We start from the raw sequence: 20,387 nt of genomic DNA on the forward strand, positions 1-20,387 counted from the left end.
TAAACTGTAAAACATCTGTAATTTTATAGACTATTCAACACATAATGAATATATATATACTTACATGTTACGCAAGTTTATGAGTGCCTGCTTAAGACCACATTAAGTACATGTTCATTTAAGCATCATAATGCAGAGAGAGAGAACAAGAGCGAGAAAGAGAGTGAGAGAGCTACAGACAACACTAGCAGTGTTGACTCTGTTCAGCTGAAGGTCAACTCATGGTGCCTCAGTACTTAGTCACAAGACAGGTTATGCACACAAAGGAATAAGATGACTGCATGGTGCAGATAACAGCGACTATAGTCTACTTTAGCGATATGGCTTACTGTTTATCACAGTAGTTTCATGAATAATTAACTGTAGACATGCTAACATAAGCATAATGCACACACTATCATGTGAAAGGACAAGAAGCGCATACATTAATTATGTTAAACCTATGGCATATAAACCAGTTCTGCAATAAATAATAATGATGGTTTATTTGTCCATCATCACTGTACACACTGAGTCATTTAACTGCTAATATGACAGACCACTCCCAAGCAAGACAACAGTACAGGTGTTCATTGTTTTAGAGGCCTTGCTTTCAACTTCTACCAATGTCATTCAAAGCTGCTGATGGCTCCCCTGTTCTTCCTTTATCTCTTTTTTCTTCACCAAGAAAAACACTCAGTTTTCTGTGATTGACAAATGTTTGTAACAGTGGTACAAATTTTCCACATAGATTATTGATCTTCTCTGGCTGTTGACTGAAAAGAAAATAAGCCTGCCATTTGGCTGGATTCTCATTATACAAATCCAAGCACACTTAATCCAAGTGACAAAGACAAAGATGATTTATATTCATGAAACATTTCGGCCAAGATTCACTGCAAAGCTAACTATTAAGATGTGTAGTACACAGTGAGGTGGTTACATTGTTGCAGTTTTGTGGAGCAGGTGAGCATCAATAAGTGTTGTTGCTCCAGCTTCATCTTTCAAAAACCTGTCGTCTTACACACACACACACACACACACACACACACACACACACACACACACACACACACACACACACACACACACACACACACACACACACACACACACACACACACACACACACACACACACACACACACACGGTATTGGTTTATAGTACAGAATCAATGTGTCGAGCCTAATGTAAAGCTGCATTTTTCACATGTATTCATCAAATCAATGCCCCGTCAGTGATCACTCACACTCCAGTGAACAAAGTGACATTCAGTAAGTTACTGTAATGGGTGGAACGTGGCGGCACTGTGGGATTTGTATGTGCTTATCCAGGCAGTTCAAGTTGTTAAAGCTTCTCTGGCTCAATTTATGACTGCAGTGATCTTTTATATTCTGTGGAATTGTAATACTCAGATATTTAGAGGTTAAAGGTAATTTTTTTAGTTACTTTTGAATTGTAACTACTTTGCATGTAACATAACATAAAGACTTAGAGTTTAAACAGTGGTATTAGTGTCCTGATACCACTGGTTGCTATTCAATGTTTAATTGTTACTTTGTTAACAACAAAAAAACACAAGTAGCTGAACATTTCCTACCTAATTATTTTCTGTTAAAATGTTTGACAGAACTAATCTAAATAAATGTGCAAAGTGTTCAACAATGGAATAAAAGCAGAGCCAGAACAAGAAACAGATGGAAACAGATGGATTTTTTAGGGGGTGGGTGGGCGGGGTTTGGGTTGATTCTCATCTCATCTGACACAGAAAACCAGAGGGACAATTCTCTGTTTCTAAACCTCTATTCCAATCTTCATCTGGCTGCTGCTGTATTTTACTATTATTCCCTCTCCTTTTCTTTCCATCTAGCCCGTTTGACTCCTTCATTGCATGATCCTTGTCGGCCTCTTTAGTCCTCCCTTTAATAACAAATTTCAATTCTCTTTTGTGTTTAATGTCACCTTCCCTCAGACTCTCAATTTTCTTTCAGTCTGTCTGGCCACCCTATCTGCTCTTCTCATCCTCCCTATCTCCTCTATTTAATTCAAGTGTCTCTGTTAGCCTGTTCTCCGTTCCTTTCTCCCTCTCCTTCCTTTCTTTCTCTATCCATGCGCATTCATCATTCTTGTTTAATCTCACTCATTCCTTGTTTTATCCCATTCAATCTCTGCCTCACTTATCCTTCCATCCTCCTATCTGCTCAGTCACTGTTGCTTTTAGTTCTCCTCTCCTCCTCACTCTTGTCTCTATCCCACCCTTCTGTCCTTTCTTCTCTCATCTGCTTAATCTCACTCCGGCCTTTGTTCTATCCTCTTAACATTCACTACTGCAAGCACTAAGTTCTCAAGTGCTTATTGTTTGCTGCGCTCATTGCAGCTTTAGATACCAACATGAGATAACGTACTAACTCAGTTGTATATGTGCTATACATTACTATGCTTCAGTGTACCCCAGCAGGGTCTTCTTGCTACTGGAACATCTTCAGGTCCCTACAGATGCTGTTGGCAACTGGTCCACAAAATCCTACACAATGCCTCAATTAAGTAGTCTCGTAAAGAGTATAATTCCAGGATCAGATTACATCATATTTTGATCCTTTGAAAAATAGTCAAGATTCAGCATTCGTTGAGTGAAAAATGATTGCTGTAACTGTTGTAAGACCTGAGTGAGGTTTGCAAGTGATAATCAAGTGAGTAGCTCTGGGTATCAAAAGTGAAGCCAATGCAGAGTCTTTCTAATAGTCAGCAGGCGGGCAACTCTAATGGCTCCAAAAAGAAGTCAGTTTGTATAGAAGTATGGGAAAATGACCCTACTTCTCCCTTCATCTATTTCCTCTGTAAACACTTTCCTAGTCTTCTTTAACACATCTTGATGTTCATTTTGTAAATTATGATCCTATTTCGATTAAAATAGATGAAAAAGCAGGGTATGCTTTAGGGCATGGCTACCTCGTGATTGCCAAGTTGATACAACGGCGGTGCTTGAGGTGATATAGTTGGACCCTGGGGAGCTCCTCTTCAGCTCAACCCTCTCGTCCAAATACTCTCAGTTCTGGCTTTAAAAAAAAACAAGATGGCAATGGTCAAAATGCCAATCTTAAGGCTTTGAAACGGGAGTCCACAAACCAGTTGGTGTTGTCACAGTGGCTAGTCCATTATTTGTATTCAGTTTATGGTGATTACGAAGGAGGTGCACCTACATCATTCTCTTCCTTCAACCTGTTTTACAGTTGGGTGCAGAAGAACATTCTGTACTCCTATTTTTCAACGTCACAGAACACATCGTACTGTAGAAGTTGTCAAAGCAGGCAAGAGAAGGCAAACAAACTGTCTTCCAACATGACTCACTACGTCAGATAAAATGAAAAACTCTCATGCAATGTGCTAATTTTTGTTCTCAATGCTACACATCTGTCAGGTCATTATGGTGCTTATATCATGTAAGTCTGACAATGTGAAATAACGTGCTTGAAGTCAGCCGAAGTCTCAAAAACTTTCATTTAAAGGGAACTGAAGACGGCAAGACACCTGACAACAGGTCCATCAATGCTAATGGTGAGCGTTCTTGTTGCAGTTCACTTTTAAGTCAAGGCTTTTACTTTTTTTTAAGAACAGCTACCTTTGCTGTTGGATTGCCAATAATATTTCTTTCCAATAAAGAGCACTTTATTCAAAGGTGTAATTATGCTCTGCGCTGCCTTTCAGGCTATGAAATTACTTACACCTCAAGTGTGTTTAAAAGCAATGCTGCTATTACAAACTCTGACAATGCTTCCATGGTATGAGACGCATATCTGCAACACTGCAACAAAGGCTTTATTCAGATACTTGCTACAGATACTTTGTCATGAATCAGAAATTTAGATGATTAGAGTGAAGAGACAGGGAGAGTGAAAGAGAGAGGGAGCGGCAGAGGATGGTGGAATGTCAGAGTCTATTCAATACAATTAATTATTAGAAACAAAGCCTGTAGTGATGATCCAATCGTTTTATGTCAGATGCCTTAAAGCCATAGCAGATAGCGCCTTCACAATACTTGAGGCTAATTGGTTTTGATTTTTACTGTTTTCATGTCAAGTTGTTGCGTTTCCTGCTGCAGGAAGACACGGATCAGTACTGTTAATAATAAAAGAGGTCCTTGTGTAACAATGACAGCTCAGAAAATACTTCTGGTTATTTAGTGTGAAGAAACAAATGTGAAGAAAATGAGTTGCTGAGTCAAAAAAACCCAAAAAAACAAGATGCTTGCGCTGCATATGAAATAAGTTTTACTCCTAGATAACCGTTTGCCTTGTTACTCTTAGCATAGTAAGCAAACCAATTATTATTTTTACTAGCATTAGTCCAAATAGAGTAGATTTATCTTTAGTTTTTTTGTACTACAGTAGGTATCCAAGCAACAAATCAGGTTCATAATTTCAATAAGTGTAAGTAGGTACTCGTATATATATTTTATGCCAACAGAACTTGAGTGTCTGAAAGAATTTATTTTCATTATTAACAATGTCTTGATGAATTTAACTGTCATATTAATCACATTAGATCTTGTGTAAGCATATAGTGTGTTAATAAGGAGTCCTTAGAACAAGGGTTCATTGAGTTCAGAAAAGCTATGAAGTAGAAGTCCTGGAGTAGGTAAGTTAATCGAGTTTGTTCATATAAAGACAATAATTACATATTAACATACATTTAAGGAAAGGCTTCCTGAAGGAACACAGACTGTTTAGGAAATGTTTTATAGACAAAGTTGATGACTAAAATCACTGAAACTTAAAACTAATGAACTGTTGCCAAACGTGAGATCATTGAATAGACTATAATGCACATGCAGTGACATATATGTAGTGGAGAACTGCTGTGGACTCTTTGCAAATACTGTATATACAGTAAATCCTACTTTGTTCTCTTCCAGCATCCCAAAGAATAAAACCTAACAGTACCCACCGGTTTTTTACACAATATCTTACATTCACGCATAAATAAACCCTGTGTATGTCAGCGTTACCAGATTCAATATGTCTCCACTGAGAAATTAGCCCACTTACATGCAAATTAGCAAATCGCATCATCTGGCACTCTTGGCTGCTGACTGGATAATGAGCACTGCCAAAGACTCAATATATATGGGGGGAAAAAGCACAACGGCACAGTCCGTACAAAAGTGAGCAACCTTATGAGCAACCTTATCTCAATGAAATGCCAAAAGGTCATAGAGCAAGAAACCTTCATGGGTCCATGTGTGCAGACTGTTTGAGTGCTGTGCTTTTTTTGTTGGTGTGTGTTTGTATCTGTAGGGCTGCTGTGTGCACATTTTTATTGCCTGGATGTGATTCTGTACTGTAAGTCAATCTGTGGGTGTAAATACCAATAGTGCATGGCAGGAGCTGTACTGTACCCACCAGTTTACTGAGAGAGTATTATCGCCACTTTAGAGGTCAACTGGAAATGTCACACTGACAATTGCTTTTTTATGTAAGAACACAAACATGTAGGGATGTGTTTCTAAAGCCATGACATTTTGGAATCTCTACTCTCAACTCTTCTGGCCTGTCAACTACCCACTTGCTGTAAATTCTCTCTTGACTGGAAAACATAATTTCAGGCTAACTAAAAGGAATACAGTATAAATTTCATTCTTCACTATTTCCCCCAACAAGTACCTTCTGAGGCAAGGCATGGACCTATTATCTTTCAAACACACACACACACACACACACACACACACATACATATACACACACTTCTATAATTATCTCTTCCAATACAGCAGCCTGTGAAGAGAGAATGAGAAGAGGCTTGATGAATGTGTTTATCAGCGACCTACTTCTTTTGCGACCAGTCCAAACAGAAGTGGACAGTGGGGGTTACACAATATTTTTTGCCTTTCATCTTTAGTATTTAGCATAAAAAGGACAGAAAAAAAAGATGTGGAAGCAGGATGGAGAATGATGTGGTAGAATAATCCTAATTTACAACTAGAGCTCAAACAATTTGTCGGTTTAAGCCCCACTGCACTAAAAAATGGGTTTTTGCTTGATGTCAGTTCTCTTGGATGTTTGAGCTTCACTGTGCAGAATAATGTACTGTTAGTGCAGAGTTTGACAGCAGAGGGCATATTCATATTCATCAAATCAATTCAAGTGTGTGCTGACAAGTAAACAGTAGAGTAAATCAGGTTTTGGATAGTTGATTAGAAAAAACATAAATCCTGATCTTAGGGTTTAAGAAATTGTGATTTGTTTCACTATTGTTTGACAATTCATAAACTAATCGAAAATAATCCTATTCATATTGGTTCTGTATATTCGGGCTACCTCCCCCCTTCCCCACATATATAAACTCTATTGGTTTGTATTTCACAGGGTCTGTCATGGATTATGTTGTACTGTGGATTATGGGATTAACATACACACGCAGACACACGCGCACACACACACACACACACACACGCACACATACAATCAGAAACTGACCTCAGTGCACCGACAGGAAAAGTACAATGGCAACCTGTGAGCAACAGGGATGCAGAGCGAGACAAAACCTGAAATACATCAGTTTCAACAGCTTGATAGGATGATATGATGTAAAGCAGCAGTATCAAACTCAGTGGTACTCAGGTGGAAAAGATGTCGAAGATACAAAAAAATACCAACCAAACACTTACTAAAAAAAAGAACAGAATGGAATAGAGTTGATCATTTTAATTATTCATGTTAGTAGCAATCTATGTGAGCAATAAGGCTTCTCTGTGCTGAGTTTCCGATGGAGAGCGTTTTTAGATTGATGAATGTGTTTTCGTAACTTCAGTGCTGCTTTTCCCGATCATGTTGACATCCTGCAAAAATTGACTCAAATAGACTTGATGTTTTCTTCTCAGCACAGCATTTTTCCTCTCATTTTTGACTCTCGAGACAACTTCCGTCAGCCTCCTACTGCTTTAGAAATAAACAGGCTCTTTACAAGAATCTTCTCAAAAGTTTGTTTGGGAGTGAGAATGAAACTAAACACAGGAACTAGAAACTTAAAAAATCTCAAAATGTTTCCCTCAAATTTCCTGCTTTCCCCATTTGTCTATTTTTTAGGGTATCCTACCTTCTTCTTGTGTAGTTTGTGTGTTGAATGTTTAGATGCTGGTACATTCCTTACTCTTTAATAGCACTGCTAACAACAGTGTCTGTCATTGGCATGCAAGCTACATCACAAGACTGTTCACTTTGCCTCTCGATCCCCTGCTGCAGCTCGGGCCTGCCAGCCACTGTCAATCAAACACAGACAGACACCCAAATTGCTGAGATGAAAAGGCGCATTCCTGACATTTCATCAAAGACCTGTTTTTCTTTGTTTTGATGATAAAAGAACTATAGAAACTACGCTCCAAAATACACTGATTAGAAAAAGATTGACGAATTGTGATTTCAGCTGGACTTTAAGGCTCAACGAGAAGCATATTAAACTGAGACTATGTAACTGAATAGCGGCTCCAAGAGACACTTACTGTACAGGATAATGGCAGATTGAATTTCCTTTCATTTCCCAAGATGAATTTGATTCAGTTGCTTTAAAACCATCAACACTGGGTAACCTTGTTTTAGAACAGGTCAAAGGGGATCACAAGTGAGATTGTCTCCCAGTGATGGACAGTGTGTTTACTTCTTTAATTTTGTGATAATACCATTAAATGTTTATGTGGAAACTGTTCAAATGTAGTGTAACAGTAGCACAGTAAAGAGGTAAGGCAGCAAACCAGCCCATTAAATATTAGCCACTAAAAACTACAGCTCATATCAGAGTGCACTGATTTGAAGGGTATGTTTTCATTGCCTCTGAATTTTCCTTTTTCATTTGTGAGTAGAAGAAGGTGTTTTTTTTCTTCCTTTAAAATTGACACAGTCTGGTTTTTAATGCTTGTAATATTATATAACGTCTAAGCTTGAAGAGTGATTACTTCTTAATCCTCACTCGCAGACAGCAAGCATTAGAACTTTGTATTCAAACCTTCCACACCTCAACACTCTGGTGTAGACATTGCACTATAATAATCAGATCAGAGTGTTTGGGCTTCACCGTTCTTGCATTTTAAAATAAGTATTGTTGTTTGACGAAAACACAAGCTTTTTGATGATGAGAAAGTGTGAGGTAAACATCCCCTTGCTCTGTCTCTCACTCCCACACACACACTGTCGCTCACAGACAGCCCAGTGATCCACAAAACATTGTGACAGCCTAGTTCCACTCACGCTGACAGCCCACAGCGCACACACACACACACACACACACACACACACACACACACAGAGCAATTAGTGCAACTACTTGACAGTGGGACTACGGGAGTCCCCTTCTATCTATGTCACTCTATATATATATATTCATATGGGTGCATTTCTATGTGCTTTTGTGTACTTGGATGTATACACTAACTCTGCTGGCTCCATGGTAACAGTGATCATTAGTGAGGGGCTATCCTCATTTTGTATGATGAATTCTCTTATTTTCCTAAGTAAATTACAGTTTAATATACATGACCCCCCCCAGCTCAAACTGTTCCTGCTGTACAAAGAAAGATGGTGTGTTGATGCTTGGTACAAACCTAAATTAAGAACATATTATCTGATGAAAAAAACAACTACAATGTGGAGCCTTATGTGAAGCAGAAGATATCTGTGTGCTCAGTCACGTTCAGTTACATAACCGTTAGCTATAGAAACAGGCTGCTTTACTACTGTGCAATGTGATTTAGATAAGACTGAAGACAAAGTCCATTTGGTGCTTTATTGTTCAATACTCAATGATTAAAGGACTGCACTGTGATGTAAAATGTCCTTAATATCTGATGAATTTCTCTGGATTAATGATTATGAGAAACTTGAGCTGGGTTTCAGGAAGGGAAACTTTTGTGTAGCTGAATTTATATGTAGAGCTTGGTACTTATTTGTAATGTAATGGAAGTTTTGTTCTTGTATTTGTAGTGTGTTGTCTATTTGTATTTGAATGACACAATAACTAACTAACTAGTCATTCAACATGCGGCTATTGGTGAGACAAGTTTGCATACATCAGTTTTCGTGGATAAGACATTGAAAGGGCTCATAAAGTACACACATGAAAGAAGACTGGGCCAATATTAAGCCAATATGGGTCAAACAGTTGCAGTTAACAGTGATTAAAGACTGTTGTTGGCATACAGGGTTGTGATCAACAGAGGGCTGGTTTGAATGTAACCACAGACCACACTAGTGATTAGTTCAAAGATGTTACACTTGATTTGATATAGATGCTACAGTTCCTGGTTTTTAATGGATTTTAGAAAATCTCCTACGTAACAGACCCTGCAAAAGCTACTACTACTGCCTTTAATGGGTCTGATTATACTTAAAGGAGATCTATTATGCTTTTCCTTATTTTCAATCACACTGTCTGAAACATCTCACTGTGGCTGATTCTGCTTAGGCATTTAAAAACTTTTGATAAGAAGCAGTAAAGCAGGAAATGTTGGGTTTGCATCAAAGGTAATTTAACATGACTCTGATACAGTTGCCCCTCAGCAGGCTTCTGGAAAGTTAGTCAATCGGAACAGAGTGGGGTGGGGGGTGGGGGGTTTAAAGAGACAGCTAGAAAGAGAGCTAAAACTGCCTTAATAACCAGAAGCCAGTAGGATATAAATTAAATTAGTATTTTAAATCAGTGAATAATGCAAAGCTACTGCAGTGGAGTCCCACAATAAAACTATAGAGCTGGAAATGAGCAAAGGTCAACTTTAAACACCCTGTAAAATCAGCAACGCATCCCTCTTACTTCCAAAATTCCACCTAGGTACTTTTCTCTCTGCATGCCTCCTAAAATGTAGCCGTTTCAATCATTCAATTGTACTGCAAACATAGATTTTTCAATCTCACTCAGACACCTGTCATTAGGAAACAGGAGGCAACACTGCATTTGCTATTATGGCTGCCAATCGATATTGGCTCATGACAGTCAGAAAGCCTCAGCACTTGTTGCATCTAAAGTCCCTGTGTGCTCAGCTGTTTTTACAACAACACTGGATTAAAAGCTGTGGGACAATTCATTCTGACAAACGGCTTTATCTGTGGACATATAAAAGTGACACATTTCAGGAAATGATCCTCCATAAAGCTGTTTTCTTTTAGATTATTTATTGACCTTTGCAGGTGTCTGGTAATTGCACAGATACTGCTTATCTGACTGCTTCCCAAGTGAAATCCCCACTGCCTGATAATTGATCTAGTTCTGCAACATACACATCTGCCACATTTTGTTTCACAATAGAGACTGAATTTATATATATATATATATATATATGTTCCTCACCAATCTTTAAAAAGACGTGATCTGTTTTCTCCATCCTCCACTACTACACATCAGTTAGTTCTTGGTCCCACTGCTTCTCTGCATCTCAACAGTTAGAGCTGATATTTTACTATGGTGACAAGTTTTGAATGGACCGGCAGAGTGACGATAATGTTGTAACTGGGCAGTAATGTAAAGAATGGAAAGTAAGTTTAATTGTTTTCCATAGACCTGCTCAAAAAATGTCCTACAAGTCTCAACACCAGCACACCAGCACTCACATCTTTGTTAATTGGTATGAAAAATACCAATTAAACCCATCCTTGCCCTATGTATATCCTTATGACCACTCAAAGCACTTGCATTCACACAAACACACTTCATACACCGATGGCAGAGGCTGTCAATAAAGGTGCAGACCCTCATCAGGAGGAGTTTCTAATGCTCATTCACACACACACTGACAGCACAGCTTTCGAAAGCAATTTGGGGTTCAGTATCCCAAGGACACTTGGACATGCAGACTGGAGGAGCCAGGGATCAAATCGCACGTACCACACAGCTGTGCCATGTTCCCCAGAGATGAAAAATAAAGCAAATAAATAGAAACTGTAGCAATTGATTACCCACTAAAATGAGCCACAGCCAGCAAATGTTGCCCAAATTATACACCTGTGGACAGCACCTAGCTGGAGAAACTCATTTCACTGTGTGTGGGCAGACAGCTCCCTCCAGTGGCTCAATGACAGCCTGACAGTCGGATTACACAGGCAGTACACACACAGTATGTCTCTGTTTGTGTGTGTGTGTGCGTACTAACCAAGCTGTAGTGAAGTCTCTGTATGGTAATATCCGTCTTGTTGCTTCTTTTTCAACATGGAACAAAGATCCACCCGCTCCACTGTTTGGTCTCCGAAAAATCTTAACCAAAAAAAAAAAGACATTGTGTAATTGACATATGCATACATTTCACTCTAAAAACTACAAAAATAGAGCCATTACAAAACGTAGCATTACTGTACAAATTGTGTATTGAACAATTTCGAGGCACAGCTGAGTCAGATAATGTCAAGTCTTTGCCGAGAGACAGATTTAGATTTTCTAGCTCAGGGAAATTAAGTCAAATCATATCTAGTTCTTCATATCTTTCTTACTGGCACAAAGCCTTGATTACATTTTTGTAAGTGAAAATGGGTTAGAACCCACCTGTTTGTATAGCTGGAGTAAAGGGCTGGGTCCACGCGCTTTATACCCTGAGAGACAAAGCACAAATACTGTTTATATCAAGATTAGTCCACTTTTTAGTACATGCACATTCATTCTTTACAAGCATAAAAAGAAATATAAACATGTGCAGAGTGGGGGAAGACAAAGAGTGCCGTCCAGCAGGCGCCAGACAGTATAAGATGTCATCAGGTGTCAAAGGAAAACAAGGTGTTGTCCTTCCTGTCTCTGTCTGTCCTTCTGACCACTGCTCGTCTGTCCTTATCTTTTTCTCCTTCCGCCTCCTCCTAACTCTTCTTTCTTTATCAATTTCAGACGCAATCCATCCCTCTACCAGTCTCCTTTCTTCCTGTCTCCTTCCCTCTCCCCCAATCCATCACAATATAACTACTGCCTCTTTACCTGATTTTATAAACATTGAATTTATATTTAACTGTATAGTTTATAAATCTCACTATTGGAAGACACATTAAGCAGCCACTGAGAGGAAAGTGAGGGGAATGAAAAGGACGAATGGAAACAGAAGTAAATCACTGGGGCTAAAAACTGTCTTGGCAAAAGGATGAAAATGTTTTGACCTTGGCCATTAAAACTGAAATGTTGTGCCAGTGCAGTCTGAAATTAAATCACTGAAATACTGTGGGTAAGAAATATATTGAAAATACAAATAAGTATGCAAACATATTGTGCATCTCTACACAATACATATGGTTCTATTTTTTTCTTTTTTTTGATCACCTAATTCTATCGTTCGTGTGTGTGTGTGTGTGTGTGTGTGTGTGTGTGTGTGTACCTGAGATCTTAGTTTTGATGCTCTGGATAACTTCATAATGGTGAGGTGGGGTTCAAACCCACGATTGTCTCCTTGCATTAGACCCTGCTCCTCAAAGCGGCTGCGCAACAACTCTGCAAAACACACACACACACACACACAAAGTTTTAGTTTCATTTTACCTGGTGTGACCACATGAGCCAACCACACAGGTACCAGAACACCATCAAAATACATATAAATATTATAAACTGCAAAGCAAAACTCCTGAAAGTATTCTGTATATTTTTTCCAACTGAATCATCTCAACTCCTGTTCACAGATTTCTGTAGAAAAAAAAAACAAAAAACATACCCACAACATAACAAAGGAGATAAATAGTGCAGACACAGATGGCTGTGGATGCGAATGTATGTCAGGGAACGGAAAAAACCTTTTTAGCCCATGAATCATTTGACCACTCAGATAAAGACAGATTCATGCACAAGGGCACAAACACATAGGCAACCTGCAAGGGCAGACACACACAGACACAGACGCACACACACGCATCATCTGACAAGGTTTAGAGGGAAACCACAGAGGTATTTTTAGAGGAGGAGCTCATCGGGGAGAGAAAGGTTAGTATATAATCAATAAAAGTGGTGGAGAGAGCACACAAGAGGACAGGAGAGTCTGACTTCCTGTTATGTGCTATTGTGCTCTTCCAGAAATAACCACAATATGGACACTTCTTCTGTAACCTTTTCTTGACGTCATTTCATTTTTCATGTCAGAAACTTTCAAATTGAGACTCGGCACATACCATTTGAATGCTCTTTGTAAAAACGACAAAACTTCTTTAAATGGTCCGCCTCCTGGTCCTGCAACAACAGCTGTTCCATCCCAGGATTTCAAGGAAATCAAGTCTACATCTACATACACAGTGTATTATTGTCCTGATACTAGCATTTCTGTTGTGGAACTAACATAAAAGTATGAATTTTTATTGGGAAATGGCAATATATTGATATTATATCAATAGCGTGACATGAGACTATATTGTGTCATATTTTGGATATTGTAATATGGTATAAGTGTTCCTGGTTTTAAAGGCTTTTATACACAAAGCTATTATTGTTCCTTACTATAAAACATTTCCTGTCAAAAAAACAATACTTTAGTGCATATGGCAATCTTAAAATAAAATCACATTTACATAAATTGAAGCAATGGTTTTGAAGTTTTATCTACAGTAATGTTTTAATTTTTTTTTTGGGGGGGGGGGGGGGGGGGGTTCCAAGTGGTGCATTTATCACAGCAAGCCATCTAAATGTATTTAAGAGATGCATTACCTGGCACAATGATATTAAGAAATGATGTCATTATCCAGGTATAGATAATAATGAAGAAGAGTCCCAGTGTTGTCTTCATACACATATATGAAACAGTGAATGGCCCTGTAAGGCCTCTGGTATGATGCTGTTTTATAACACTTTTTTCAATCATATATGTACAAGTGTGTTTCATTTATTTCATGGATATAACAAGAACCTGACTAACACACAATAACCTTCCAGGGTGTTTGACACTTTGCTCAGTAGCCTTTCCTTAACCACTCAGTCAGAAACATTGTCAAACTATATAGAAATTCTGCTGTTTGATTGATTTGTTTCATTTTATTTTTGTCATTTAAAGCCTAACTACTGTCAGGGATTACTGTCAAGATTAAATTAGTTCTAGAAAAAAAACCCATATAGATCAACAGAAACCGTTTATTCAATCTTTTTAGGGAAAGTTTAAGCTTGGCCATCATTCATTTGCCAAATGCGGCATTTATTGAGCTATATCTAAAACATGCTGCTTCCTACATCATATATTTTGACAATTGAATATGTATTTATGAACATCAGCACCTCTCCCAGAGCTAGAAACCAAACAAAACACACAAAAAAGCCTCTAATTTCCTGTTGTGTCCTGTGTGTGAACACAAACCCCATCGCTGCATGTTTTAGATTTAGCTGATATTTTAGAGTGAAAATGGACAGCATTAAGCAAATGTGAGTTCATTTATTCTGTGTGTTGCAAGTGCAATGGAGCGAGAATCCTCTTAGAAATGTTGGCTTAATGTTGTTGCCAAAGGCGCAACACAAAAACATACACGCAAATGCTTCTGCTACACCCCCATACATGTACACAGATGCAAAGGGACCACATCTGAGAAAATTAATATAGAAATATCACACATGCATCTTAATACACAGATGCATACGCACTCATGCTCCAGTGACTGGAACAGAAATGAAAGAAAGAACATGAAAGGGGCACAAATACCATATGATTTAACCAAATCCACTTATGCTTGTTAAATAAATGGGATGTGGTTCCACTGAATGCCAGATAAAGCAGGTGGTGGACTGTTCAACAAATACAGCTTACATACATTTGCACACTTAACATGCTTACAGTGTATTATTTTCAATTAAAGTCTCAACCTGGGCCCAAGCTGAGTTCAGCCAAAATTTTCACCACTAAGTGTTTATGTTTAAAACCTCCCTAGTCTAACCTGTTCCTTAGGTCACTCCAGGACAAAATACTGGATTACATGACCTATGAACTTTGAATGTGCCTGAGAGTTAATTTTCCAATAACAACCCCCCAAGAATATACTCAGCAATCACCTAAAGCTTCCTAATCTGTGACTTCTTACAGCAAAGCCACCAAGACAACAAGCATCCCCCCAGTTAAAAGTGATCTAAAGACAGCAAATCCTCCAACCAGCTAAAAGTCTCCTAAGCTGACCCCCAAGTTCAGACCTCCCTCCTCACAGAGACAGAAAGACAAGTACTGTGTATTATTAACATCCTCTAATATCATTTATCTTTTAATAATGTCATGAAAGTACTTATAAAACTACATTTATAATTCAATCCATACAGTGACAGATGAACAATAGAAGAAAACAATATGATGAGGAGTGGGGGAAAGCTAAATGGTGTTACTGACCTGCCACGCTGTCCAGTGTGTGTCTATGTTGTCCAGGGACCAGGCCAACAAACACGACCTCCTTCCTGAAATGACTGATCCCTGAGAAGGGCAGCACCAGATCCTGCCCCCCCAGCAGCTTAGCCAATGATGGCTCGACCTGGGCCAGCATGGCCGCTGCCCTAAAAGGGAATATACACATGAATATGCACAACACACACTGACAAACACACACAAGCGCGCCAATTCACAACTTAATCCTCTCTCTGCCTCCCTCTCATATTACATAACGACAGAATATAGTGATTACCATGACACAATCTTCTACTTGGTGTAGATTAAGCATTAGTGTCATAGCATAAAATGGCTCGCACTTCCAGAGCTCTACGTCTTATTGAGCTGCGTCAGTGAAATATGAAAAGTCACTTTCTGATGAAATGGAGGAGCAATTATGACATGTAATTTTTCTGCACTACAAGTTAGCACTTAATGTTGTTCATATTTCTTACAGTTTAGCTAAAGAATGAACAAGTTTATACTGACTGACCTATCGAAATCATTTTTATTCTCATTCTGATTATTTGGGAAATAATAAGATGAGGAGAAATGCACTACTAAAACAAATCCAGCCTCCCTAATAAAACAGTGTCTAAGACTTATTACTGGAACCAAAATCTGAGAAATGTATAGACCTATCTTCCAGTTTTCCTGGAAGTGCTGAGAGGAAGAGATAAGACAGAAGCTGTATATAAAGTGACATGCTGGTAATTAGTCACAGCAGAGCACTGCATCCCTGTCTTCAAGCACTAACTTTAGCCTTTATTCACTACTGCAACAAACACAAGCAACAAGACTTTGATTAGTTGTATAACTGGTCAAACTGTCACAATGCAAAGCATGATGGAAAATGAAGGAGGTAACATGAGAAAAATGTTATGGTGGCTTAAACAAAGTTGAATGATGCTCCGTTTGATTTAAGCGCAGTATTTAAGATGTCACCTTTGTGTTATATTCTGGGAGAGAAATACGGAAAACTGAGAAATCAGGAGAAAGGAAGAACATTATTCGATTGTATCCCATAAAACAGATTACACACCAGACACTGAAGAAAAATGAAGTACACTGCATCCACACAATGATGACTTTACTTTAAAAAGTGGGATCTAATCAATATTGCAATATATATATAATATAAACTGTATATATATATATATATATATATATATATATATATATATATATACATACATATATACATATACACATACACACACCTGCAGCACGGGTGTAAATCAAGAAATGAATGAGCCAGTTTCAGGGTCCAGGTATTGTGCATGGCAGAGTCACCATTAATGTTACTAATAACACATGTGTTTTTTCTGCTATGATATTTCAAAATGTCTTCTGTGGAAAAGGGCCTATTGTTTGGCATTAATCTACAGGATCATATCTTGTAACACTGAACATTTCTCTACTTTGTCCCAAAAATGTTAAAGACACAATCTCTGACTGCAGTGATTTTTACCTTTCGTGTTATTAATTTCAGTGTGGTGAATTTCTACTGCAGCTTGTGTTTAATTGACCAGAGGAGGCAGATTTCATGTTGAACATTACAGCTCACTGACATGTGCATCAATACACTGTATACAGGCTGCGGTCGTTTGTATGTTTGTGTATATGTGAACACGTGCATCCACTCACAGGTCAACTTGCTCCTGATTGGCGAGATGAGTGACTAATAGCGTGATGTGGAGAGTTGGGACAGGGATCATGGCTTTGGCCAATTGGGGTTCCTGCTGAAGCATCGCCTCTTGGACCTCAGTCACAGCTGAGCTGATCTGTCATTGGACACAATCATCATCAGCAGCGGTGAGTTACTACAGTGAGGGAGATGCTGTCAGGTGCAGTAAATGCTCGTTCAGTCTCATCTTTCAAGAACTAGCTCAGTATGGATGAGAGGAGGAAAGGAGGTGAGGGGGAGAGATCAAAAGGAGACGGTTGGGGTAGCTTCTGCACTTTGACAGATAAAGCATCAATAGATGATAACCATAGCAAATCAATGTCCACTCAGAGGAGCTATTTGGTCAATAAGCATTAACATTTCAGAGTCATTAGCTGCCTGGTAATTGAATCTGTAACAAAATTTCCTTAAGAGACTTCTAGTAAAGATTGTGCTACACTGACCATGTCCTAGTGTCAGACACTGAACTCATCAACAGTCTGGAGAGAATATATTCAAGTCCCAATGTGTGCCTTCATCTTCTCTATTATTGTAAACCCTAGAGGAGACAACAAGGTCGACACCCATCTGTTTCTACTTCACACAACAATAGAAAGTGGTGGCACCATAAAAAAACCCAAAGATTTTTTTTATTAGCATCAAAAAAAAGTATTCCCTTTATAGTAAATGGCATGATCAGAAATGATCCTCTCCTTGTGTTTAAATATGTCATATCTTGGTTTCTGTATAGCTTAGCCAGTTTACTACAAATAATAATCCACTTAATAATAATAATAATGTACTTTGCAGCAACTTTCCATGCAGCCATTGATTTCCTTTTCATTTACCACAGTATAAAGTGAATGTGTAGTCAGCTTTATGTATTTTTTCCCCAAAATTGCATAATTGCAAAGTAATAAAGTACAACTGAAACTCCTGATTCTGTTACATTTTGAGACCTCTGAGATTACTTCTGAAGAGCGCTGCGTTTACAAGCCTTATTGTTGGAATATCAAACAATTAGCTTACATGAATGTCATGAAAATAAATGTGATTGTGAATTTGGTGGTAACTAATGATCAGAATGCTGCTGACAAAAGTGTGAGCTTGACGATTATAAAAAAATCTGAAATCTGAAATCAGTGGTGTGACTTGGTTAATGATGAGCAATGAAATCATCTGTAATTTGTAGTATGGAGTTAAATGTGGAAAAGAATAAACTGCAGCATGTGCCCATAAGTACACTATTAATGAATAGAACAATAATTCCTTACCTGTGTGTTAGTGATAGGGATGGAGACAAAGTAGTTGGGACGTTTGCTCTCTTTCATTTTTTTCTTCTTGTCTGCACTTTCCTCACTGTCCACTTGCGCTCCACTGTCTCCTCTCTTCCTCTTTCTCTTCTTCTGGGTTGATTCTTGGCTGGAAACTGGAGAGAAAAAGGGCATATTAAATATGAAATAATAATAAAATATTAAATTAACAATAATATTAAATGAATGACAAAGCCAGCTAAAACAGAACTGACATGAATTGACCTTGACACTACAAGTGATTAATGGCTATGGCTGTTTTATTATGAAAAAAAAAACATTGTTCTGTTTTCCCCGTCTCTCTGAAAATACATTTTTAGCATCAAGCTGCTCAACAGGACAGATTTACTGCACACTCCTTGAGCATATGACAGTAAATATTACAGGCAGCTGGCCAATCTATCAGCTACTAGGTTGACACACAACTTTGTCAGTCAGTAAATCAGAACCTTCAAATGTGTAATTCAAAGTTTCACGACAGAGGAGTAGAAAGAAGGACATACATCCAAGTTCCTTCCATGCAGTAGGGCTGGTCAGAGCAAATGGAAGCTCTGACATTAAACAGTTTTTCTTCATCAGCTTTCTCTTCTCCCTCCTCTTCTTCATCATTGTCTTTTTTTCACTTGATCCTGTGGGTTTTGAACATACCACTTCAAAATAACAATTCAATAAACACACATGAACACAAATACAAGCACTTATACGTGTGAGATGGACATTATTCAGTACCACAGTAAACCTAAAACAGTGTCTCCTTCCACCTGTTTCAAAGTGGTTCTGTCTTAGTTGCATTATACAAGTGTACCCGTTTTGATAAACCCAGTTATTATCTCAGACAATGAGTCCAACTCACCTGACAGTGTGGAGGCTCCAGTGTCAGTTACCTCTTGTTGGACCTCCATGCTGGCAGCACCCACCAGGTCTGGAGTCACCATCATCATCTTCCGTAACTCCTCAACGTCTACACCCCTCTCCTGTCCTACCGCATCTCCATGACCACCACCGCCCTCATCATCATCATCATCATTTGTTGAAACAGCAGTAGTCTCTTTGCCATAGGAGATACTGGCAGGCTGCATGTCACACACGGTTACTTGATGCAGACAGGACAGTGCTACAGCCTAAACAAGACAAGAATGATACAACCAGAACAAAACCATCACCATATTATATTTTTGTAAAATATGTTGAGGATAGCATGAGGGTTTCTTGTTTTTCCATTACAAGACTTTTCGGTTATTACCTTGAGACTGCTCCGGTGTGCAGATGGATTAAGCGCGTTTATGTTATTATGACAGTAACTAAAATAAATATGATTGTGATTCAGCCTGCGAACTGATCGGTCATTACCGGCAAATATCTTCTGGAAACAAACACTTCTTGAACACGTCGACCTGAGGCTCAGCAGGACGCGGCCGAGGAGCATGACACAAGTGTGACCAAAGTTTTACTGACGTATGGTTGACGTTAAAAGCTAGCTAACGTCACTTAAAAGGACACTACGGCTAACTATAGCTCATGTAGCAAGAACATATGAGCCTACAACTACTTTCAGAACAGTTATACAGAACGAATGTAAAACCTGAAGACTTTGCTACCTTGTCGTTGACACCTGTTGAAATGAATCAATCAGCCATGCTGCCCAACATCTGCTCCGTTAAGTTAGCTAACTGTTAGCAAACTGGCTGCTAATTTCCTAAACTAACGTAGATTTAAATGTTGATAACTTGCCATTGTCTAATGGTTGATAAAGCTAATCGGTGGCATTCTTTTTCAATAACAATGTACAAAGAAAAAGCGGAAAACAACAATTATTTTCACGCTCATCTTTGGATTACTGCCCGACCGGAAGTAGCTTCTGTTTGTAAACAATGTCGCACTTCCGGTTGAGGTTTTCAGCGCAAAGCTTTCTCTTTTCAAAATAGTACATGGCACTTGACCGTACATATTTAAACATTTTGATAATTATACATGTAATAATACATAAAATATGTTAGAGCTCCCGACTATACAGATTTACATGCATACAGTTAAAATATATAATATTGTTTGTATGTCAAAAGACTCTTTTATATACTGTCATTTAGAACCAGGTTGTTTAAGAAT

At 38.5% G+C, this 20,387-nt stretch overlaps 1 protein-coding gene across 1 annotated transcript in view; it reads right to left on the reverse strand.

Annotated features, from left to right (window-relative positions):
* LOC128376823 (A-kinase anchor protein 7-like) overlaps window positions 1–20,113 on the reverse strand; it is a 40,751-nt gene extending 20,638 nt beyond the window's left edge. The window contains exons 1-9 of the mRNA XM_053336677.1: window positions 19,525–20,113; window positions 19,135–19,402; window positions 18,785–18,910; window positions 18,243–18,397; window positions 16,950–17,086; window positions 15,270–15,430; window positions 12,306–12,418; window positions 11,495–11,541; window positions 11,109–11,209 (exon numbers count right to left, since the gene is read on the reverse strand). Coding sequence (XP_053192652.1) covers window positions 11,109–11,209; window positions 11,495–11,541; window positions 12,306–12,418; window positions 15,270–15,430; window positions 16,950–17,086; window positions 18,243–18,397; window positions 18,785–18,910; window positions 19,135–19,402; window positions 19,525–19,707 — 1,291 coding nt within the window. The 5' untranslated portion in view covers window positions 19,708–20,113. The remainder of the gene's footprint in view (window positions 1–11,108; window positions 11,210–11,494; window positions 11,542–12,305; window positions 12,419–15,269; window positions 15,431–16,949; window positions 17,087–18,242; window positions 18,398–18,784; window positions 18,911–19,134; window positions 19,403–19,524) is intronic.
* Window positions 20,114–20,387: the final 274 nt, after the last annotated feature.

Source organism: Scomber japonicus, chromosome 17 (genome assembly GCF_027409825.1).
Source record: "Scomber japonicus isolate fScoJap1 chromosome 17, fScoJap1.pri, whole genome shotgun sequence".
Classification (NCBI taxonomy): domain Eukaryota; kingdom Metazoa; phylum Chordata; class Actinopteri; order Scombriformes; family Scombridae; genus Scomber; species Scomber japonicus.